General features: G+C 35.8%; 1 protein-coding gene across 1 annotated transcript in view; it reads left to right on the top strand.

The window, feature by feature from the left end:
* Positions 1-6,789: 6,789 nt before the first annotated feature.
* The window catches only part of LOC144444811 (usherin-like), a 57,469-nt gene continuing 38,101 nt past the window's right edge, over positions 6,790-26,157 (top strand). Inside the window, exons 1-21 of the mRNA XM_078134355.1 lie at positions 6,790-6,921; positions 8,146-8,278; positions 12,399-12,736; positions 13,284-13,471; positions 13,854-14,075; positions 14,254-14,347; positions 15,085-15,408; positions 15,777-15,972; positions 16,319-16,617; positions 17,012-17,261; positions 17,888-17,977; positions 19,244-19,436; positions 20,395-20,558; positions 21,221-21,382; positions 21,836-22,036; positions 22,234-22,527; positions 22,995-23,264; positions 23,573-23,739; positions 24,532-24,676; positions 25,498-25,725; positions 25,855-26,133. Of these exons, the coding sequence (XP_077990481.1) occupies positions 6,811-6,921; positions 8,146-8,278; positions 12,399-12,736; positions 13,284-13,471; positions 13,854-14,075; positions 14,254-14,347; positions 15,085-15,408; positions 15,777-15,972; positions 16,319-16,617; positions 17,012-17,261; positions 17,888-17,977; positions 19,244-19,436; positions 20,395-20,558; positions 21,221-21,382; positions 21,836-22,036; positions 22,234-22,527; positions 22,995-23,264; positions 23,573-23,739; positions 24,532-24,676; positions 25,498-25,725; positions 25,855-26,133 (4,348 nt within the window). The 5' untranslated portion in view covers positions 6,790-6,810. The remainder of the gene's footprint in view (positions 6,922-8,145; positions 8,279-12,398; positions 12,737-13,283; positions 13,472-13,853; positions 14,076-14,253; positions 14,348-15,084; positions 15,409-15,776; positions 15,973-16,318; positions 16,618-17,011; positions 17,262-17,887; positions 17,978-19,243; positions 19,437-20,394; positions 20,559-21,220; positions 21,383-21,835; positions 22,037-22,233; positions 22,528-22,994; positions 23,265-23,572; positions 23,740-24,531; positions 24,677-25,497; positions 25,726-25,854; positions 26,134-26,157) is intronic.

The following is a 26,157-nucleotide window of genomic DNA, read 5'->3' as shown; positions in this document are numbered from 1 at the left end:
CTTAGCAGGAAATGACATCATAGTTACCACAATCTCCGTCAAAACAAAGAGATTGTGGTAACTATGATGTCATTGCCTGCAAGGTTTTCCATAAACTCTTGCAAAAATGGCAGAACACATGTAAGTGCAGTAGGGCTTCTTTGCAACATTTCAAAGTTGTGGGTGTTATCGAAGTGCCATTTTATCACCCATAATCATACACATGAGATGATAGCAGTAATCAATGCAAGTGTACAAAAGGCAGAAATAAGTGTGACTGGACTTTTCCTGTTAATGTATAACTTGCTTGGTCACAGTGTCATTTGCAAACTTGTTTTAACCTCAAACATAGCATTAAGAGACATTTATATCAGACAGTCTTACTGTTGTGCTCGTTATATAGGAGCATGAACTGTCAGAAAGGATATTTGCATTACACTGGTTGAAAGCATCATGTTACGTACTGCGCCTGTACGTGAACTGTACCTACACTACCATCTCATAGCATCACAGATGTCAAATATTAAACACTACCATACTAAGAGAACACAAAAATGTGAATGCTTCTTGCAGTGTGAAATATTTATCTCAACATTTTACTAACCTAAGATATGACATGGTTACCTACTGAGGAAGTGCCTTGAGCATTTATCCATATCTTACAAACAATCTCATACAAATGTATATCAACTGTGAAGAGTATTCATCCATTATAAAAATAGACTTCTGTGTGAACAAAAAAAAATCACACTGTTGTAGTGTGAGAACACATTGTCCATTTAGTATCAATTCTTATAACGCCACTACTTACATATTGTAAATATAACTCAGCGCTGCTACTACAAGTTGTCATATAGCCCCATACTGATTTTGCACTGCCCGTCCCTATTGGTTAATATTTTATGTAATTTTACTGTTCTTTCCGGTAAGAAGACAAGACAAAATAAAAGCAGATTTATGCAACAAAAAAGTATGGTGAAATCTTGGTCTTCTTGTTAGTATGACTGAACTGAGGCTTAGTACTGCTACGGATATAGTGAAATGCCTGTCTGTCTCAGCTGGGTGTGTGTGTGTGTGTGTGTGTGTGTGTGTGTGTAAATGAGTTTAAGTTAAAAATAGCTGAACTGATTGCCTTGATATTTGGTGGGGATACGACGTTGAGTGTCTAGTTGGGTAATTGTTCAAATGAAAATATTCAGAGCACATGTCTGATACGGGTCAAAAAGTGTGATTTTTGGTATAAAAAAACTATTTGGCAGATTGGCCTGAAGCGTGGTGGTGATGTTCTTAGAAGTGTGCAAATGAAGAATGGTACATGATATGCTGATCTCATCAGTGATATGCAAATTAGGTCTGAAATGTGTCTTTTTAGTCAAAAACATTGAATTTAGAAATTAATGGGCAAATTAGACTTTGGTTGGCTTGTTCCTTAAGGTAAGTTGGAGAATTATTCAATACATTAAGATCTAATCGGTGATATACAAATTAAATATAAAAATATGAATTTTGGTCAAAAATTTATATCTTGAAAACTCCCTGGTGGGCTGATGGTTCTATAAGTGTTATTTAGAGGTGTTGTTCAAAACACATTTGGATAAGCATCCAAAAATGTTCACATGTAAGGCTAGCAACAAGACCATGCAGCAACAGTGAAATGATGTCAACTAGCAACTAAGATATTGTCCATAGCAACAGTAAAATAGTGTATATTGCATGAGTGACAACAAGCATCTGTATAAACATTTTAAAAAAGAATATCATAAACTGTATAGCCATTGACACTTTATATTCACCCCCCGCCCCTGGGCAATGAATGATGAAAGGGGGAATTGGAATGAGTTCCATCTATGTGTGCATCCATCCATATGTACAAATCGATATCTCATGCATTTGCTGATATATTTTCAAATCAGACACAAAGGTGACATACTCTTTAAATAGGACATATCACATCACTTTGTTTTGCGACATGTGTAACTCTGACTAAATGGCAGCCATATTTGACAAAAATCACTTTTTACTGCATAACTCAACAACTGTAATACATAGAGATTCCATTCAATTCAAGTGTCTACTCCCATATTACCAGTTGCAAGCTAAGCTTTCTTTTATAACAATACCTTTGATCTTCAAGTTGACAGTCGTGGTTATCTATCAAAATCGATCTATGTCTAGCACATCGAAGACACTGGTATCTAATAACCTGGTGAACCGTACCCACCCTAAACATTCTTTTTTACAGTCAAAAGTGCGAAATGAAAGAGAACTCGTTTTCCGTTGTACATCATCATGGTGATGCTGTTTCTCTTCTCAAATCAAGATTGCAGAGGCGAGCCCTACTGGCTAAGTAGCTCCAAGTATAGGTTAGAGTTCAATGTGAGATTTTTCCTCGCGAAGGTCACATTTGTTTATAAATAAATCTGTCTGAAGTTGATTGTCACTCTAAAGTATGTATTACAAGTGTACCTCTCCACGCGCGCTTTTAAGGGGGCAGGGGAGGTAACATACTATTGTACATCTCAAAATCTATGTAGCTTTCAGGGGAGGGCTACGAATATGCTTGAGTTCGTTTGCGAAAAATGTTGACCGAAATTTTGGAAAATATTTTCTTCTCAGCCCCCCTTAAGTTCTCGTTCGGTAAACAGTATACGGCTATATTTAAGTTTAGCAGATAGTGCAATTGGCATCCATCTGTAAATTTTACAATTTAAACTCTTCTAATGGTCATCAACGCGTTTCATGACACTTTTTCTAAAAAATATGGGGGCAGGTGGAACTTTTGTATGCGACTTTATAGATGATACACGATGTCCCGAATATTCTTAATACCCGTACTATCTATAGCTAATTTTCGTAAAGCTGTTTTACATTATATTTACTGGTTTATTTGGAGTGGTCACTTAAGCTTGCTACCTATTGGAGGGGTTATTTGGAAAACGGCGCTTCAACGGATAACGTTAGCAAAGTATCAACCACAATAAACGCCAATATCTCATCTATGGTCCACGTATATAATAAAAAACTCAGTCTGATAAAAACAAACAACCAAATAGACACAATGTTACTGCTGTGAGCATGTGGTTAGACTTTTACATGTAAAGGCTTTAAATTCTCAGTACGTGACCGATCATTTTTTCGATACCATTTCCTTAGAAAATAGCATAGATAGCCTATAAATCATGGGTGAGATTTTTTTTCGCTTTTCATCTTGAAAAATCGCAACGACCCGAAGACTAGCGACTTGTCGACCAGAAATGTTTTTCTTGTATAAGATTTGATAAAGAGTGTATGGACTGTAAAGGAAGTGAATGAAGGCAATTCTATGTGAAGTATAAACCAACACACCGTGAAGACCGCGACTGCACCTGTAAGCCTATAGGCCCTATATTCACGAATATATCCATGTTGATGAAATCCCTAGCCATTTTTGGAAATTTTAGCTAATTATCAAGAAATATGAATACATATTAACAAATTGCTCAAAGCTAGATTGACTTGTAAATTGTTACTCCAATCACTTGTTAATCGATTGATTTCATCCATACTATATGTAACCATGGATGTATTAGTTCACTAATACATCCATGATGTAACCTAGATATAGTATCACACCTCAAAGAATGCCAATCAGTTTCACACCACAGTCCGACGTGTCAACGAACGTAGAAGATTCAGCAAAAGGCTCCAATATGTGACGTTAGATTTTCTGTGTCCCTGTCGGAACCCTAGGGGAGAGTTTGTATACATTTGTATTCTACGTTGTTCATGTATTATGGATGTCTGTGAGCGTTGATGTATATTTCTTTGTTGTCGACGTGTACGTATATAATTATTCTATTATTTCAGAATATATATTTGTTGTCCCCCGAGACCTGACGGAAAACAAAGTAACAGTTTGCTCTCGAATAGAACTGACGTCCATTCATTTATGGAATATGCTCGGAAAATACTGCGATGGGACCGGTTCTGAGTGATTCATAATTGTCACAGGTAGGTCTGTTCCTTTTAATGGATACACCCAACTAGTGAAAGTGCTTTTCTTTGCCAGAAAGTCAACGTCACCACGTCGTGTTTCTTGTCTAGTCTATATAACTCTTGACTGTATGCAATATCATGACCAAAACATCATTGTCGCGATAGTTTATCTGGTTATAATATTTGTTCATGTTGATTGATACCACAGATACATATTTACCTGAGTACATCGACAGGGGGAGTGAGTCAACTATTTCCACTATCTATTGTTGTTGGGCGTGTGTCCTCATATGTAAAACGAAAGCGAGGCCGTTAAATACAGCCGACCAGGAAAGTTAACGATTCAAATACCATACCAGGAAGGTCCGTTGTCTGCAGGTGATTCTTGCCTTCCAGGATTTCGAAGAAGGGCATGAAGGTAACCGAGAAAGAAGATTCCTACACACAGAGACACCATCACTACAACTATTAGTGTTTTCGCGTGTGGATGAGATAAGTGTAAGCGCTGCTAGCTGACTGCAAAGCGTACATGAATGATCTAGGAATCTGAAATTGTGTAATACACAACTGGAATATTGCGTGTGTATCGTAATCGATAGACACTGCAAGTACAGTCCGAGAAAATAAGTTCACGGAAGGAAGATCTTATTTAATATAACCAAATAGAAGGCATTTGGTCCGATTGGATGACTTACAATCCATAAATACTCTGTGTGGAAATATAAAATATTGTACACAACAGGTAGCGTCTCCGTACGTACGCGTAGTGTACACAATCAATATGGCGTCCTCCATGTAACAGACCAACTAAACAAAAAAAGAGTGAAAGTGACCCGAGCAACCTTTGTACCACGAACTAAATGCACTATGTTAGTTCACGAAATCAAGATGTATCACCGACGATCACTTTTGTTACTTATATATGTGCTATCAGAATTTATAGTTACAAGCAACAGTCAAGGTTCCTTCCCCAAATTAATTAATGCGGGCCTGGAAAAGCCCATTTCAACGATCCCACAAGTGGGTACGTGTGGATACCTTGCGGACGGTAGGCAACTTCCTGCCAGTGCATTCTGTCGAAGTTCAATAAATCCTTATTCAGTAACCCAGTGCTCACAAGCAATATGTGCTCAGCAATGCCCCCACAGGACAGAAAGTCTAACACCCGTGCTAATGTTGAGTTCCCCAGGAACGTGCGTTACCATAGATGCCAGTACTGTTCGGCCTGGCGCCGTCCCAGGATCACCGGCATATTATTTTCGGGATGATCCACTTTGTTATGTCACTCCGTCAACAACGCCTTTGGTTGGTGCCAATGGTGCTTTTACACTCTCTGTATGGCTACGTTTAGATACAACCACATCGAGGTAAGTTTTGACATTCTTCACAACAACTATATTTTTGGAGTGTCACTCACTCATCATGGTCTCAGTTGATGGCCATACTCATTAAAATGGGACCATTTACATGTAATTAAGTTTGAGGTTGGTATTTGCTCTTTTTAGCATCACTCTGCTGCCTGTCACCTCTATGTTGGTATCAGTAAAATTATACTAAAAATAAATATGCTATGTGCTACATAACAAAACAAATTTTTGCTCTAGCTGTGAGTTTGATGGGATGGGGTTTTGGTCTCAACACAGACCACAATGGACCATGCAGGATTCAACTGATTTCAGAATGTTGTGGTCATGTTTCACATCTAAGAATTTCTCAAATGAGCTATCCTCTGGCGCTATCCTATGCGTTTTTGATATCAGGCAATCACTACATCAAAGACATCAACCTAAAATAATACCCCTTATACCTCCATGGTTCAACCATAATACATACATCATCCATGGTTGTTACACCATGGAAGTGGTATAACTCACCAGTTATGAGTTCTCATGTTAGACAACTGATGCCATTTCCAAGTCAGCATCATCTAATGATGAACAATTGTATGTTCTCAATGGCAAGGGATTATACAAATCAAATGCCATTTCTAGAAACCATGCATTTATCTAAATCTCCCTGATCAAATTTCCTTTTAGAATTTTTTTTACTGATATTATAAATTAAATAATCTTGTACATACATGTTAGCTTATTGCATATTTTTAAGTATCAAAGCAGGTGTAGGACAATGTAGTTCAAGTTATTCAGTGAGAAATTATCACATTGTTCAGTTTAGACTTGCAGTCATTCAAGACTTGAACCTACATAACTTTGATCCAGACTTTCTTAGACAGTAACAGTGCATATTGTCCATTCACATAGGGTAAAATGGAATTCAATGCCAGATTATAACAATTTATCATCCAATCATAGACATGTTGACCTTTAAATTCAAGGTCAAGGTCAAATTTCCAGATGAAGCAACTGTGTTTCTCATGACCCAACCTACCATATTTTATTTGTTGCTTCATAAAATAAGAAAAACACGCACCTTCTATTTTGGTTGGGTCAGATACAATCTGATGAAAATCTGATGTGGTGAAAGTGGCTAAATGTCTTTATTTACCTCAATTTCCATCATTTTGTGTCGTTTGTTTTGTTCCGGGTAATCACCCCCTTCCCAAAACAAATGGTGCAAAACGAATAGGAATACAGGTAAATAAAGACATCTAGCCACTTTCACCACGTCAGATTTTAATCAGATTGGGTCAGATAAAAATAACAACCTTTTGCTTTGACTTTCATGTCATTGTCAATGTCAAAAGCAACATATGTGGAATAACGATGCACAGTTAAATGTACAAATGAGTACATTAGTCCAGATTCCAAACTAATCTTTCCATACCTTTCCTGATTTTTATGTTCTAGAACAATCATTGAGAAGAAATCGTCCGACAATCAGATCATATTTGCTGTAATGGTGTCAGCAACACAGATAGACTTTGATTACAGAACCACTAGTGGTCTTAAAACATTGGCAGTACAAGGAGGATTGACTTTTAACACCTGGCAACATTTAGCAATACAGGTTTGTACTACTAGTACTTAAGTTGAAAGCTTGTCATTTCATTTATATTCCTGCATCTCTATGATTATTTCAATTAATTTGTGTATGCTGAAGATTAAGTTCAACTACCTGATTCTAGCAGTCAGGATGAACCATCAATTTGGGATGATTGTCCTATAAATCAGGATACATGCTTAGCTCAATAGGCCATTGCAGACTGCAAACAGAAAATTGAAAATACAGCGCCCTTGCTCAAATTGTGGGTATCGATAGTACTGTTTCTTAAGAGCTTTGTCCCGTAATATTCTGTAGAAGTGTAAATCTGGGATGTTTTTTTATTGTTCAAACATCCGGAAAGCAGCAGTCTTCTATGATTAACCAAGTAACCTATACCATTTATACCCCCAAGGTACACACAGACAGGAAGTAGAGTGCCACCATGGCAAATTTTGGAAAGGCCTATTGTTATCTCGAGCATGATAATTTGATAAATAACCTTTGAACACTTTTATGTATGTAACTATTACATCACATCACCTACAAAAAAGCCAGATGTTGAACATAGGTTGTCTAGGGCAATTTCGTTGTACACATGTCCTAAAAGTTCTGAAATCTTCTGACAGTAAGACGTAACAACTTAGCAGTATAATTATTAGACTCTCTCACAGCCCTCGGAGCTTCACTTTACGAAAATTAAAACTAAACGAATTATTTTGTATGTACCGGTGCCAGCTATATAACCGTACTCGAATATCCTTGTACTGTGTGCCCTCATTCACCATGATAGAGATAACCATTCATTGATGTGTGACTGCGACACGTACTCCATGTTTTCGTGAAGCCCCGAGAACACGGAGCGTCGCAGTTACACGTGAACGAATAGATATTTCTATGTGGTCGATGAGGGCCCACAATACTAGGTTATTCGAGTACAATCATGGAGTATGTTATGTAGATGGTATCGGTACATACAAAATAATTCATTTAGCAATTTTAGTAAAGCGAAGCTCCGAGGACTGTGAGAGAGTCTATATAATTATCCTGATTGGGATACAGAATGTCAAAAGCAATAATATATCTATCAACAATTTAATTCAAAAAACTGTTTATCCTGATGGGGGTAATGTGGAAAGTACAGTATATGTTATTATCCAGATATACTTTTACAGTCATAATAATTATTGCAGTTATTTGTGTGTAGTGCAGGATACTCTGTAATGTTGATTTATTTGACTTTGTCATCAGGTGTATGATACCAAGCTGAGTGTATTCATCAATGGCTTAGAACCAGACAATACTCCATATGATACCCAGACATTACAAGGACCAGTTATTGATTCGTCTTCAGCTACGGTAAAAATTGGACAGCGTATTAATGGTAAGTTATGAATAGTGTATATTGCAAAAAACATAATATTGACAAGTCAACACATCCCCTGAAATGAGTTAACTGCAAATTGTGAAAAACAAACTGAGAACACATCCCCAGAAGTGAGTTAAGTACACATCACTAAAAAACCCTCCAACAAGAACACATCTTTCACAAAAATCAAATTGATATGAATCAAGCCTAGTAATATTGAAACCAAGCATGATACCATGTTGATAAGAAAATGTGTAACTAAATGATCTACGATTTTGTCAAGGACAGAAAAAAACTATGCACAGATAACAACACAGCCATATGGTAAAAGAGAAAGTCTTGGTTTTAAAACTGAATTCAAACAGTTGACATCGAAATGATGGCATTTAATTTGCAAAAAAACAACAACCAAGAAAAAGTGTCTTTTTGCAAACTGAAACTGTTTACTGTTATTCTAGAAGGTATTGGCATGCATGCTTACACCACTGATTCTGCTGTGTGTTCAAAATATGAGTCAAAATGTTCAAAATTGTCGTTAGTAACTTTTCTGATTTCTCTTTGATATTACTGGTGATGGTACATGTAGTTGGAAAATATTTGTAATGTAAACCCCCTCAGGTCACTCATATTTTCCTTGTCTTAACGAAGAAAAATATTGGGGAATAATATCCAATTATTGACATGAATCTGGAGACTGAAGTATTTTATTCTGTTATTTGTTTCATCGGATTCACATCATAACCTCACCTTTTATTGAAAGACAGTCTGTTATTTGTAACACGTTTAGATTTCTGCTGTCAAAGAGATAAAAATAGATAATACAGTTTATGAAACAACAGAATACATGTTTGTGTCCGTCGGACTCAAATACTTAGGGTTTTATAGTCATAAAGTACAAACAAAATATTGTTTGATAAAGGACATTCTACCATAGAAAGCTAGACTTAAATAATAAAAATAATTAAAGTTAAAAGTGCATTATATAAGATAAAATTTTATATGTGAATAGATTTGCATGCTGTAGTAGCTAAATAGTGCTGGATACAATATTGTACAGCAGTGTTATTTTTAGAAGAAAGTATGTGTAGTGACTGGGAGCTGCACATTGTTCTGCCCTTACATACATTGTTTATGACCACCACATACATGTATGACACGCATGGCAGAACTATGTGTTACAAGTCAGTAAAATCATAATATAAATGAAAAAAATATGAAATTGATGAATAACAGGAGTGTATTAGGGTCATGTTAACATCTTTGAAATATTTTGGTTCATGTACTTTCATTTTCATTGCATTTATAACTGACATGTATGAGTACAAATGTATTACATGTATCAGTCACTTCCATTATCTAGAATTAGAAGAATTATGATAAATTACATCCGAATTTCATTCTTTTTTGTATTGTGTCTGCAAATGAAATAATGATTACATCAGTTTTCGTCATAGAACTCCTGGCTGTCTTTTGTATTAAGTTTTACATGGAAATTGATATTACAAAATTGAATTGATATTTGGCTAATTTCTTTGTAAATACATAGCGTTGGTGGGTGTGGTTCATTGAATCATAATATCTGTCCTATACAAACAATTGAAACAGTAGACTATAGATCCATTTTTATTGCCCTAAAATGTATAACAGCACCACAGCTGCAGTGATGTTGATTTATCCCGATCAGATAAAGGACTAAAGTTGGTTGCATTTATGTAATTTTGGTACAGAGCCACTACATTTTTTCTCTCGGAGTAATTGTACTTCATGTGTGTGTGTGTGTCATGGGCTGGGGCTTTCATATCTGAATGCATGCATTATAGAAAAGTTCCTAGACTGTGATAGAACATTCACCGGGTAACTGTCAAACATTTTTTTAGTGTAGTATATTTGTGACATCCTTTAGCCATGGTGACATGTATGTTGGAGAGAGAACTAGTTTAGATGGAAAAATACAGGTACAATGTAGGCTCTTTACAAATACATGTATTAAATACATGTAGTGCACTGCCATCAACATCATTTACACATAGTATTTTTCAGTGTGCCTTAAATGACAGAATTTTTTGTTGTCATCAGTCAAAATGGTAGAAAATGAGTTTTCTTGTGAGTTGGGTCATAGTAAAGGATTAGGAGATACTCAACTTGTGTGTCACAAATGTTGCTCATCAGTGGTGCTTCAAATTGCCTTAGAAAGCACACTGGTACTTTCCGTCATCTGTTTTAGGCATGCGGCAATGTAAGGGTACAGTTACATATTTAGTGTTGAAATAATTATAATAATTAATTTATTGTCACTGTAGAAAATTGCATACATTTCTAGAATTTTGATAGCAATAAATATTACAAATAAAATAGAAGGTAATTTGTTGAATGGTGATGAGTGCATTTAAAGCTGCACTAGCTGTAACTTAGGTATTATTTTTTTCCATCAGACAACCAACAATAAATTCACTGAAAATGGTTAAAATACCAATAATTAGACATCATACATGTCAATTAGTGGTTTGTTTTATCTATAAGTAGTATAGTGATAAGCTGAAATCATGATTCATTTGTGGTGGTGTTTTTGGGTATGGACCCAAAAATCAATTTGAATGGAGTTTTTAGCTCCATACTCAGTATTGCTACACAAATATGTTTACTTACAAGTAAATACTGCTCACAATGTACAATATTATGACTAAGTCATTATATCTAAAAATGACAGTTTTAAAAAAAGTTCCAGTTGCAGTCAGTACAGCTTTAATAGTAATGCAAAGAAATACTGGTATAGGAAAGGTTTGTGTAAAACGCTGTGTTGATAAATTGACCAATATATATTACAACATTTTATAAAATATTACAGAATGGTAGTCTTAGTCGATCTGATTACATTAAATACCTGTGTTATGAGACAAAAGAATGTGGTACTGTTCATGCTCAGAGCATTTTTGTAACATTATCCTTTTTGTGGCATGAATCTAGACAACAAATATATCAGATCCTTTGTGTTGGGAACAATGCATTGTTGTCCACACACTGGGCGTTCATTTCAATGTAAAGTCAAGCATGGACATGTATAGAGTCTAAAGCAGTCATTTTAGACCTATTGACCCATGCTATGTGTATGTTGTCCATTGTCGGTTGTTTAAAGCTGAAAGTTGTCCTTCATATCCATTACCACTCTGTTGTTATATTGATATAGCTTTTATTTGTCCTGACCTCTCACTAGTCTGTCAGTTTTTGACCTGTTAGACCTCAGAAAATTTGAATTATAAAGCTATTTCATAGTAAGAAGAAAATATAACAAGTTACTTTGTGCATAAAAAAATAGAACCTAATATTACTGGTTACTGATAATGGGCAGGATTCTATTAGTCTTGAAATGCTTCGTTAGTGCATGGATGTGTATCTCCATGGCTATAGTGCTTTTTCCAGGATGACATTGTTTTATGGATCCATATTTACATGACAAAAGACTGCATTGTGGATGGAACCATGATGTAGAAGGACAGGAGGTGCAGCTAGACAGAATACTAGTATTATAGCAAAATATATGGTATATTGTGACTGTAATTTACATATCAATGGAATCATGTTGTTTATTTTTTTAACAATAAGTTGACGCCGTGTTCCAGATGTTTCTGGATAATTGAAAGTGGATTTTTAGTATGAATAATGTCTTTTGGTAATGTTCCAGCACGTGGCTTATAACATCTCTATGTTATGTCTTTTGTGATTTTGGCCAAGTCACCCAGGCCACCATGATTGGCAGGTTTTCTGCTGTGTTCTAAAAGTGTTCTACCATCCATGAACTTTAGTAATCTTTGAATGAATACGAAAATATAGAATAATAATCTAATGATGAATATGAAAATATATTAATAATAATTTAAGATAAAGAGAAATGGCTGATCCCAATGTCCATGAATGTATGTGTATGTGTTAAATATAAAAAAAAAGTTATTTCAAGTATATTGCAATTTTAAATTTATGCATATTTTTTACTGATCATTGTCATTGATATGTAAATTAATATGCAAAGTAGCCACCATCCTGGCAGTGTATCCTGGGGAGATCACCACTGATGATCTTGATTATGACAAAAATACTTTGGTACTGTGTCCTCACTGAAGACTTGTTAATTTGTTATCAGGTGCATCACAGTTTGTTGGTCGGATGCAAGAATTCAAGTTCTACAGCTTTACACTGACCAACAGAGAAATCCATCTAGATGCTACCGGTCAGTGGCCAGACGTCCATGTCCAAACACAGTGCCGTTGTCCAGACAGTCATCCAAGGGTCAATCCATTAGATTCCAGGTTTTGTATAAGGAATGGAGAACCTGATATTACAGATGAGACGGAGTGGAGAGTTAACGAAAATGCTCATCCTCTAACTTTTGCCAATGATGGAGATCTGGGAAGTTATTGGATATCATCGTTTACTGATTTCATTACCATTGACATTAACTTACAGAATGGACAATACCAGGTAAGAGCATGGGGACTTGAAAAAGTCCTTTGTATTTGCTTACAAATGTGTTTTTTTTTTTCTTTATTGTTTACTTTTTTTTACTTTTTAAAAAATATTATTTCTCTACAAGGTGTCATATAAAAAAGTAACAATTTGAAAAGCTGGTGTCCCCCCCCCCCCAATAAATTGTAACTGTTCTTTAGCGTTACTATGGCTACCTTATAAATTAATGAGTTACTTCTATTGAGCGCCCTCAAGTGATGACCCTTAGAGGATGTTGGTGACATCTGTAACCAGTGGAAAGAGACACAAAGACCTTTTTTTGTGTCCCTTTGGTAAGAGAAATGGAAAAATATGTCTTTTTCACTTAGAATAGATACCAGATTGATGAATATATCTTTTCACTTCATGTAGGCATAAACATATTTATTGTATACCTATATGAAGTAAAGTAAATTTAAGAAATACAATTTCAAATGAAAATGGAATGAGCTGAACAGCCATGTAGTAAATGTCATGGATGTACTAATTTACATGATGTGTGATATTATGGTTTCTTTAAAAGGTGTTCTATGTAGTTCTACAATTCTACAGCCCTCAACCAAGTTCTCTACTCATTCAACGTAAGAAAACCGATGCCTTTGCCTGGGAAGATTGGCAGTACTTTGCAGCTGATTGTACAAGTGATTTTGGCTTAGTCAATGATGGTCCTTTAGCAACATCCACTGCAATAAACTGTCTACAGTTCAAAAGGTAATATAATCCAAAATACTAAACATGTCAGATATATTTTTAATTAGGAAATATTTATGATTCCTAAGAGCTTATTTCCTTCAGATGAATATTTAGTGTGCATCTAATGAATATTCATATATGCTAAGACCCATAATGCAATGGTGCATCAGTGAAAGAACAATAGAGGTGAAAAAGAGTTTTCAGTTTGGTGTTTCTTGGCAACCAAATGAAATTTATGTGATGTGAAATCATAAAATGACCCTCCAGAACTCAAAGTTTATCAAAATACCTTTATTTCCTTTATTTGTGTTCCCCTTTACACATACACTGTGACAGTTTTATACCAATGAAATATTCATTCTGAGTTGTACTAATTGAAATCATTTCTCTCCTCTTTCAGTGATACAGACAACCAGATTGCATATTCCAAGGGTAACATAACGTTTCAACTGCTAGCACCTGAACCTGTGGCAAGACCCGGATATAATGACTTTTACAACACAGCCGAATTACTAGAATTCGTGAAAGCCACCCAAGTGCGTCTACAGCTCAGAAATCATTACTATGTCCAATTTCCAAGGCACGGTTACTATGGTATCGAAGAAATCACCGTCAGTGCTCGGTAAGATATTGATATACTTCTCTATCACCTATCATGTTGTCCAAAACAATGTATGTGTATTGACCAACGTTTAGCAAGGAGTAATTTCAGAGTTATAGTTACTATACCTTGGCCTATTCAATTGTCATTTGTCTTGACTGCAATATCCTGTAATATTGTGTTGTATCTTCTTCACCAGATGTAACTGTCATGGCCATGCCACTAGCTGTGACATGAACATGAACCCATACCAATGTGATTGCTTACCAGAGAGTTTTACAGCCGGTAGTATGGTAAGTTACAGACGTGTCACATGATGTGAATTGTTAGCAAATCAGTGGACATGTATTGGATTGTATGAGCATTTAGGATTGTATGAGCATTTAATTTCAGAGATGGTGTATGAGCCAATCATACATTGAATTGTATTATCACAAACCAAAGAAAAAAGAGTTCCTTAAAAACATCTTACATACTGGTCTCTATGTAGTCTGTAAGATACGCCATGACGTGGCGATCTCACACATCGGTCAACCCCTCTATGTTGATATCACATCAGTTTACAGTCATTCCAGCCATGAATGCTGATTAGGATGGCATTATTTGATAGGTATCAGTGCAGGAACGTTACATGTGGTGAACGGTCGAAATGATAATAGTGCCGGGAATTCCATTTAGGGTAGAGTGTTTCTTGTGGCCAATTTCAATTGAAACTGAAAGTTCTTAAAAAATGTCTCAAAACTTGTTTTCAAGGAAATTAACAATCATAAATTTCCCCATTCAGTTAAACAACAGTACTTGATATTGGATTGTAAAGTGGCTTAATTTTATTCTGTATTTCAAAATTTGTTTGGTAATCCATGACTTTTTTTCTTGAGAACGGTAAGTTGGAGTTTCCTGAACAAAGTCATAGTGAAAGTTAAAACCTTTTATTTCTGATTTACATTCTGCCATACCGTATGTCGTGCTTACTTAGTCTAGCATTTATTTTGTGTTTCTTACATTTCACATATTCCATTCTTACTACCAGTGTGAACGATGTCAGCCATTGTACAATGACAAGTCATTCCGTTATGGAGACCAAGTCAATGCGTACAACTGCAAACCATGTGAATGTTACAGCCACTCTGCCAGTTGTACCTACATCCAATCAGAAGATCCCTTTCCCAATGATCACAACCGTGGTGGTGGTGGTGTCTGTGATAACTGTCAACATAACACCGCTGGAAGTCGATGTGATCAGTGCAGAACTGGCTACTATAGACAAGTAGGAAAGGCGCTAGATGCTGTAGATGTATGCTCTCCATGCAATTGTAATTTAGATGGTGTTGTTGATGGGTCAGACTGTGAAAAGGTGCGTTATGATAAAATTCTTTGTTGGTTTCTCGTGTTACCAGTGTTAGTTTTAACTTTCTTTGATGCATAGGGTGAATTTTTCAAGGAGTAAGCTGTGGTCTTGTATAACACAACAAAACATGACACAAAATCCCAGGACAACTAAATTAGCTCCCGAAAGGAGTGCTATTTACAATGGGTTCTGTGGTATGCAGACTCCATTCAACTATACTCTGTCTTCTGTGAATACTCAGAACTACATATTGTAAAATGTGTTTGTACATTGTTCATAGTTTGTGATGGTATGCTTATGTAATCTCAATCTATACGCACACTGGATAGTTTGTATTATAAGATATTTAAGTATAGGGTATTTCTTCTTTCCAGGTTGGAGGTCAGTGCAGCTGCAAACAGTATGTAACTGGTCGTCAATGTGATAGTTGTATGCCAGGCTTCTACAACTTACTAGCTTCTAATCCTAATGGTTGTGAAGCATGTAGCTGCAACCCTGCTGGTGCCATCACCTCAGGGTCATCCTGTGATCTTAGTACTGGTGACTGTGTCTGCAAACAGAATGTTATTGGTGAGTTCCTTTATGAACTTTATGCATGACCTTTAACCCTACACTGAAAGATTTGATGTTGTTTACATTCCTTTAGTTGCTTGGTATGTACAGCTGTCCACATAATAAGTGAAACTCCCAATCAGTATTGTATGCATGTGGAAACACCAATCTTGAACCCTAGTTGCTATGGTAATTTGCTGATTTCATAAAAGAAGCACATGAGTCACTTTTAGTGAAAATTGCAAGTTGTAATTCTATTACTTTTGAAGTAGAGACATGTATGTGAAAGTAGCCAATGCATATTAACGGTATTCATAAAAAAAGAGAATATTCCAATTCTCATGACATAACTTTCCATTTGCAGGTATTAGCTGTGATCGTTGTAACTATGGTTACAAAAATCTTGACAACAGTAATCCACTTGGATGCGAGTCTTGTAACTGTGATCCATTTGGGTCTGTCAGTGAATACTGTGATCCTGAAACTGGTCAATGTCAATGTCAACCCACCACAATGGGAATAGCATGTGACACCTGTCAAGATAACTATTATGGTCTAGATAGCAGTGGGTGTAAGCTCTGTCAGTGTGACATCAGTGGTACCTTAGCAGGGACAACATGCAATAAAGTTACAGGGCAGTGCATATGTAAAGCCAATGTACAGGTATGTAGTCAAAATTACAGGGCAGTCTGTACAGAAACCCAATGTACAGGTATGTAATCAAAATTACAGGGCAGTCTGTACAGAAACCCAATGTACAGGTATGTAATCAAAATTACGGGGCAGTCTGTACAGAAACCCGATGTACAGGTATGTAGTGAAAGAGACAAAGGCAGTCTGTACATAAACTCAATGTGCAGGTACATGGCTAAGTAACAGGACATAAACCCATTTGCTATTATGTTAGTATTGACATTATACAAAGATCGTTAGCTCAGCTCACTGTAAGGCCTTATTTTATGCACTAAATTAACAGAACAATGGTGTTGGGTGCTATGTCTTGAAATGCAGAAGACTTGTTTTGTATTTATGTTAACCTCTAACATATATTTAACAGGGTCGACAGTGCAATGAATGCAAAGATGGATTTTATAATCTACAAAGTAGTAATTCTGACGGCTGCACACCATGTGAATGTAACACAGATGGTACACTAGCTGGGTCATCCATCTGTGATAAGACCACTGGTCAGTGTCCATGCAAGTCAATGGCACAGGGTAGGACATGTAACCAATGCCAAGGTAATAGCTGGGGACTAAGTGCCAACAATCCAGGAGGCTGCCAGGCTTGCGACTGTGATGAATCTGGTGAGCATATAATTTACAACAATATGTGTAGTAACCCTTACAGTAATTAATAAATTGATCAATTAGTAATGATTATCGAAATGAAGGTATGTGTCAACAAACAATTGGTTGTAGATGGTCGATTTAAATTACTAAAATTGGTGTCATTTTAAACTGGCTACCGTATATATACAAAACTTATGATATCCACCTGATAATCCATGTTCTGATTCTTGACATATATGCCTAGCAACAAAGGCTATGTTGTTAGCAATAGTGAAGTGACAGTGGCTATTGCCAAGTTAAGAAACACAATTGTTTATGGCAACCATGGCCACACCAATAGCAACTGCCAAATACCAGCCTCTTTTACCAATATAAGGGTAGTGATGGGCAATATGATGGATTAGCATTCAAAAAACATAAACACAAATGTGCATAGCAACCACGTCTTCGCACATAGCAACACCAAACAACTATGTCTTTTGCAAAGATGAAAGTAGTGGCGGGTACCAATCAACCAACCTAAATTGATGTCTTGCCTATCAAATATCCCAAAATTACACCATTGGGAATGCTTGGTGTGCAGATATCCTTCAATGTGATTAGCACTATTTTCTGAACATGAACTTCATTCTTCGATACAGGTACACTTGATCTTGCGTGTGATCAGAATACTGGCCAGTGTACTTGTTTGACAGGGAGAATTGGAAGACGTTGTGACAGCTGTAATACAAGTAAGTGTGACATCTGTAATACAAGTAAGTTGTGACATCTGTAATACAAGTAAGTTGTGAAATCTGTACAGTATTACAAGTAAGTTGTGACAGTTGTGATACAAGTTGTGACAGCTGTAATACAAGTAAGTTGTGAAATCTGTACAGTATTACAAGTAAGTTGTGACAGTTGTGATACAAGTTGTGACAGCTGTAATACAAGTAAGTTGTGACATCTATAATACAAGTAACTTGTGAAATCTGTACAGTATTACAAGTAAGTTGTGACAGTTGTGATACAAGTTGTGACAGCTGTAATACAAGTAAGTTGTGACATCTATAATACAAGTAACTTGTGAAATCTGTACAGTATTACAAGTAAGTTGTGACAGTTGTGATACAAGTTGTGACAGCTGTAATACAAGTAACTTGTGAAATCTGTACAGTATTACAAGTAAGTTGTGACAGTTGTGATACAAGTTGTGACAGCTGTAATACAAGTAAGTTGTGAAATCTGTACAGTATTACAAGTAAGTTGTGACAGTTGTGATACAAGTTGTGACAGCTGTAATACAAGTAAGTTGTGACATCTATAATACAAGTAACTTGTGAAATCTGTACAGTATTACAAGTAAGTTGTGACATCTATAATACAAGTAAGTTGTGACAGCTGTAATACAAATAAGTTGTGACATCTATAATACAAGTAACTTGTGAAATCTGTACAGTATTACAAGTAAGTTGTGATACAAGTTGTGATACAAGTAAGTTGTGACATCTGTAATACAAGTAAGTTGTGATGTCTGTACAGTTTTACAAGTTGTGACAGTTGTGATACAAGTAAGTTGTGACAGTTGTGATACAAGTAACTTGTGACATTTTGTGATACAAGTTGCAACAGCCGTAATACAAGTAAGTTGTGACATCTGTAATACAAGTAAGTTGTAAAAGCTGTAATGCAAGTAACTTGTGACATTTGAGAACAATCTTTTTATTTAATTTTGTATATACTTTGTGTCTTTTAAGCCAGAGGGCTGGGTGTGGCTTTTTCTTTACTGTACTGAGCACTGTATTTAATATTTGATAAGTCCACATAGGACACTTTAATGAAGTAAATAAACAAAACAAAGAAACAAATAAGGTGCAATAACTTTATTAGCAAGTTGCAATAACTTTTCCAGTAAATTGTGTTAACTTTACTAGTAAGTTGTGATAACTTTACCAGTGAGTTCAATTGTAATATAGCTTTGAAATTGAAATTGTTCATCTCTGTTTGTCCATCGCTAGATTACTACCTACCTGCTAACAATGGTCGTGGTTGTGAGCAGTGTGACTGTGAACTTTCGGCTATTCTACCAGGTTCAACCTGTGACAGTGTAACTGGTGATTGTCAATGTAGAGGAGACGATGGAGGTGTTACTGGAAGACGGTGTACTACATGTCAAGATGGCTACTTTAATTTTAACCCTAATACTGGCACGTAAGTATGGAACACAACAGACAACTTTTCACTTGTACACTTTGTGAAACTTTGGAAGATCATATTGCATTGCCTGCCTGTCAGTATTGAATTAGTCTGAAAATGGTAGTTTTCTTTCTTTGATATGACACACCAAATGAAAAAGAATCACCACGACCACTCGTTTTTTTTATGCATCAGGAATCTTGAAAAACTTTTTCCTGACTCTTTGCCGATTCTGTTCTTACACCCGTAAGCTTGACACCATGCCATGCAGTTTGAGTTGCTAGCAGAACTGGCCATAAACTAAACTTCGCATGGGTCCTTACCATTACATCACTGTCATGTGGTATAGCAGACAGCAGAAGTAGTGTCATACATCACTTCCGCCTAAGTGCAGAGCCGTTTTGATCGACATCTTCTCCCATACTGATAAATGAAAATGAATGAAATCAACACATGTTTACCATTCATGTTTTTATAAAAAATCATTCAATCACAGGGTATCATTTCCCATTACTAAAGTAAGTCAGAAGTGTAATACTTTTAAAGATGTTAGTATTTGTGATCTCTGGGCTTACTTAGAGTATAGAGTGTTGCACTAGTGTATACACTACAATTGCAGTAAGGACACTGACAATGCACATTGTTTTGACCAAAATCAGCTATGACAAAAACTTGTCGACTCAGATGTGGGTTTGTGAAGGTCAGCACTATATCCCTCTCTTCCACCATATGACATCAGTCCACAGAAACTTCATATCCAAGCTGTAAAGATTACCACATTTTAAGTATTAAAATATACAGAACTCCACGGCACAACAAACATGTGGAGCAAATGCTGAAGAAACTTTCAAACACTCACTGTATTATGAATTGTTTAACTGGTGAATTTTAAAAGTATAGACGTGTACAGAAACAGGTATAGAAAATCAGCTTCTTTTTGTAATTTTGGTGTATTATATTTTCTAATTTGTAGGTGTACACCATGTAACTGTAATCCAGCTGGTAGTGAGACATTGACATGTGATACAAACACTGGTGTGTGTCAATGCAAGGCCTATGTGATTGGTATAAAATGTAACAACTGTATGGAAGGTAGTAGTAACTTAGATGCTGGTAACCCATATGGATGTACAAAATGTAAGTTGCAAACAATGACAGTTGTACAGAACTTAGTAATTTTGAGACAACCCAGTAAAAAACAATTTTACTGCATTTTACTAGATCTGTATATGCTAAAAATGAGGCAAAGTAACTTGTTAAAGCCAACCACAAGTAACTATAAATCGACTTTAAATGACTATAAACTGACGACAAAATGACTAATGTCTGTGTTGGTTAGTTTTGAAAATGATCAAATTTTGATATTAGTTTAATCTTTATTTCAATAATTTGTGTGGTACCATAATCCAAATTTTTTATTTTAACTGAAAACATGTTGGATTTATGTTGAATGTCAAAATAACATCAAAAGTTTAAATGAGTCTATTTCTGATGTGCATTCTATTCCAAACAGTTCTTGTCCAGACAGAATTGAATTTGGACAATAAACTTATAATATGGTTGGCTATGGACGGTAATGTTTGACTAGTGAAAGTTCATATAAACTAATTGAACCCATGATTGCGACACACAACAGAGTCATTGCATCATTTTTCAAAGTAGATATAATTCTGTTCGTTATATTTCTGACTTCACTGTTAAAAATTATATCAAAATCCTTGATGGCATGAAGTGTATGCATAAGAAAGGAAATTATTTGTATCAACTCATTTGTTTCTATCGTTTTTTTTTTTGAGCAGCTCCTTCTCAGCAACCACCCCCAACAGTAGAAGCCCTAGATTCCAACACCGTCAGAATAAGCTGGCAACCACCAGATGAACCAAATGGCGCCATCATTTACTATAGAGTGTATAGAGACAATCTTCTTGTGTATCAAGGTATCCCCAATGTTGATCCCATGGGTAAGTCATTATAACAGCCGTACATATATTGTGACTGCTGTGTAACCATGTTATCAAAGAGTGCTAGGGTTGATTTTGTCATTTGATCAAGTTCTACATTATATACACAATAGAGAAGAAAAAGGTTCTTGCTCTGATATTGAACATCGAAGTTAATATAGCCCACAGTCTAATTTCAATGTGTTGGTATGAGATAATGTGGCAGCCAATGATATCTGGGCCCTCAGCAATGTTTACAATACATCACAAATCTGTCTCTATGTATCTTTCGTATCTCATGAATTTGCAAACATGCAATAAAATAAATAAATAAATGAATGAATGAATAAAACATAAATGAATGAATGAATGTATATATGAAGGAGTAAATAAATAAATAATGTAATGAATGAATGAATGAATGTTATTTTCATATAAAAAAATTTGACTGTAATTATATTGATGTCATTTCAGTGAGTCAGGAGTACATTGATAATGGTTTGCAAGCCTACACACAATATATATATTACATATATGCAGCCAACTCGGCAGGTTCAACGTTAAGTCCTCCTGTAACTGTGAGAACACCAGATAACATACCGTCAGGCTTTGAAGTGTTGGCAATTGGTAATGTTGGCCCTACATCAGCTGATTTCACCTGGACAAGACCTCCTGGTATGTAGTCACTAAATGCTTTGTTTTAAACACTGGTATGTTTGATCAATGTGTGGAATGATCACACAAACACTACACTTAATACTCGGTTTAAGACTTTCTGCGGGACAAGTCATACGTTCAATATTTTTCATATGATTGTATAATTATGTTATTTCCAAGTTTTCAATTATTAGTGATTTTTTTTATACTTCTAGGTGTGAATGGTCCAATTTCACAGTATCAACTAAGTTCACTGTCTGTGAGTGAACCAGACCAACCCATCATACACTATACAGGCCTAGATACATTTGTACGCATCACCAATCTGGTACCGTTTACCAACTATACCTTTACACTGAGTGTCTGCATTCAAAGCGGATGTGGTACTAGTGCACCAGTTGTCATCACTACACCAGAGGCACCTCCACAGAGTCAGTTGCCGCCAGCATTAACACCACTCAGCGCATCACAAATCCATGTGACATGGCAACCACCTAATCAACCCAATGGTATGTTCAAACTTGTTCATTGTTATGCAATTGAAAGCTTGTATCATGTTATTGTCATGGCAATGTTGTGTACTGGTACTCAGATGTGTTGTAACCTGAAATTTAATGAATTAATGAATCAATCAGTATTCTTACCGGTAATATGTGTTGTAACTTCTAAGAGATCCATCAATCAATCAATCAATCAATCAATCAATCAATTAATTAATCAATCAATCAATCAATCAATCAATCAATCAATCAGACAATCAACAAATCAATCAATCAATAACTCAATGAGGTTATCAATCAATCAATCAATCAATCAAAAAAAAATTATATATACACAGCCTCTAAAAACACTGTTCAGTGGCTCAAATAGGGTTAATCATCATCACAAAGTAGAATATGTGTTCAAGATTGGCAAGAACAGAGAAGTTAATATCTTAATGTTTACCATTAAAAAATCTAATATTTTTATTTTGTAGGTATAATCACTCACTATGAACTGTTTATGAGAGGAGAACTAGATTCCAATGGAATACGGGATCCACCTGAAACTAGGTTGTTTTTCCCAGCTGGTTGGTATAACCCTAGACCAACCATGACTCCAATGGAAGTACCTATAGACCCACCGGCCACTGAATTTACTGCAACTAACCTTGACCCGTACTCCTTGTATGAATTTAAGGTCACTTCCAGGAATGGTGCAGGAACAACTGAAAGTGTTTGGAACTCAGCAAGGACTCTGGAAGCTGGTACAGTAGTGGACTTTTAGTCAAATAGCATTCAGTGTTTTTGTAAAGGTTTGGGAACTCCAATAACAGAGGGGAAATCTGGTAAAAATTAGGAGGAATAGATTTCAATAAAATGATAATTTGCAATGTAACAACACGGTTCTGTATGTTATACGGTCATCACAGTTGATAACAATGTGCACAGTAGGGAATTATTTTTATAACATACAGAGTGACAGTGATCAAGTTGTTATTCTTTTCAGTTTTTTTGTAAATTCTAACTTCAACTTTCAGCCTAATAATTATCTGAATGTTATATTTCTTTCCAGCCCCACTGTCGATGCCAACTCCCATTGTCAGTCCAGTATCCAGCAGTGTTTTGAATGTATCCTGGAGTCAACCAGCAAGTGACCAGAGTCGAGGTCAAATCACAGCTTACAACGTGTATACAATAGTACCAAACTTTGATCCATTTGCCCCTCCACAATATGTACAGGTTGGTTTGAAAACTTGTCATTGAATTAAAAGTCATTGTACCTGATGGTGATTTATGTACTGAGTGTATCATATATATGGACTTGCTGCTCTCAAGATGAAATCAGCTATGTTGTTATTGGGCAAACAATTTTATGGCATATGATAAATTATACATTATTGACAAAAGACTGGAAAACTTTTCCCTCTTTGAAATGAATCCCAACTAAACGGGGTTGCTATTACAATTATGGGTTCTGTTTGTGCCTCAGTCTCTAATACGTCATATATCTGACATGCTAAATCCAATTTCATTCAGACCTGGTACAAAGGTGACATATATAGGAGACATGACCAGGTTCACATTCAGATTCAGATACATTGTTGCCATATGTATAAAAAACATTGGAATGTGACTGTTCCAGCCCTCTTTAGTAGAGTACAGATGAAAAGACATGATAAAAAATGAGAACAAGAGAAGAAAAAGAATAACTAAGATCAAAGTGAAAAATCATATTTGTCATATTTGTTGTAAAAAAATCAACATTTACTGCATAACTGTAATACATAGAGACTTTATTCAATGATCTACCCCATATATTGGATGTAAGCTTTCTTTGACCTTGACGGTGGCCTTCAGGAGTCAGTTATCAAAATCAAGCCTTTTCCTGCTTTAAGAAAAATATTTTAAGTAAATATTTTACAAAGTGACGAATCCATCTTGTTTACAGAGCTAAGAATGCAATGCTGTATAACTATATAGCAAAATATCAGAAATCTTTTAATGCGCACTTTTTTCTTCTTGAAATTTCAGATGATATACAGTGCAACTGGTGATGAGTTTTATTATTTGGCCGGTAATTATGAAGCATACAGTGAACATCAATTCTTCATTGAAGCCTGCAATGTTGTAGGATGTGTCAATAGTTCTACAGCTTCAGGCCAGACACTTCCTGGTGGTGAGTCCAATCGTTTATATATATGTATAACAATTATACAACGCACAAGCCAAGTTGAACAAAAAATATGAAATTTATACTCTGGTCGTTCTGTTTCACGACAGTACGCATCTATGTCAGGACAACATGTATCTACGTCACTGGTTCTGGTGTGTTTGAAATATGAATCAAAATGTTCAAAAGTGCCACTACTTTCCTCAATTTTTCTTTGATATTACTGACACTGGTATAATTATATTATTCTCCCAAACATTTTTCTTCATTCCGAGCCAAGGAAAATATGAGTGACCTAAGGGGACTTTGTCACTCAGTAGACAAGTAGTGACAAAACCCTTACCGTAGGTCATGAGAATTTTCCAGCAGAATGAAAATATTGGAGAATAACATCTAAAATATACATTTCAATTGTGTTCATGTGCAAACAGTTAAAAATAACCTGAACAGTTATTCCTGTGCAATTATTTTTGAAAATGTTGTCCCAGGTCACAGAGTATCTTTATATTGGCATGTTCTACTTGGTAAAAAAAGACAATACATGTTATCAGTAAATTTATGCAATGCAGGAATATGTTAAGTCCCTGTTTGATGAAAAACAAATTGATGTCTCAAGATTTTGGGCTATGAAACTAGTTGTGTTGGTATAGTGTTAGAATTGTAATGAAATACCCAGTATGAATGTACAGGTGTGTTAGAGAAATAAAGTAGCTCTCCCAATGGTAATACAAAGTAAAGTTTCTTCCATTGCTTCAACTGTCGTTTCATTAATTAATCGATTAATGTATTCATTCATTGTTTATTTATTTTCTATTCATAATAATAAGCTCCTGGAGGTCAGAGTTCACCCACAGTAGAAGGCTTCAATTCAACTGTAATGTACATCAGGTGGACAGCGCCATCACAGTTGAATGGTCCATCTCCAGATTACCAACTACAACGAACCTTGTCATCATTCAGTATACCGCCACCTAGAGTTACTATTGGTACTAGATTTCCAGGTGCTGGGTATTTCTTGTTTCCAAGTGGCACCATACTGCCATCATCATACACAGGTGAGGTTTAGTTTCTTAAGTTCTATTTGTGTCTGATTTCTGAAATCGGGTTCTTTTGCTTTAGCAGTGATGGCTAGTTAAAATGGACTGACAGGTATTGACATGTAACTTAATTATCCCTATTTCTAGGTATTGAAATGGAGTTCAAGACTCAGAGGTCCAGTATCACAGCAGCGCCAGTAAATGCCCTGCTATTATTTGCTGTATCAGATGGACAGCAGGAGGAGTATATCGTATTGCAACTTAGAAATGGACGTCCTTGGTTCCTATTTGACCCTCAAGGGGGCGCTGTAGCTATCACTCCCACAAATGATAATGGCAAATTGTATGACGATGGTGAATGGCATCACATCAAAGCACTGCGTAGTGGAAACTATGGAACACTGACAGTGGATGAAGTTTACACAGGTTTGTCTCTATTGTGTTTTGTGT

This window comes from Glandiceps talaboti, chromosome 2 (genome assembly GCF_964340395.1).
Source record: "Glandiceps talaboti chromosome 2, keGlaTala1.1, whole genome shotgun sequence".
Classification (NCBI taxonomy): Eukaryota; Metazoa; Hemichordata; class Enteropneusta; family Spengelidae; genus Glandiceps; species Glandiceps talaboti.
This window is presented reverse-complemented; position numbering and strand designations above follow the sequence as displayed.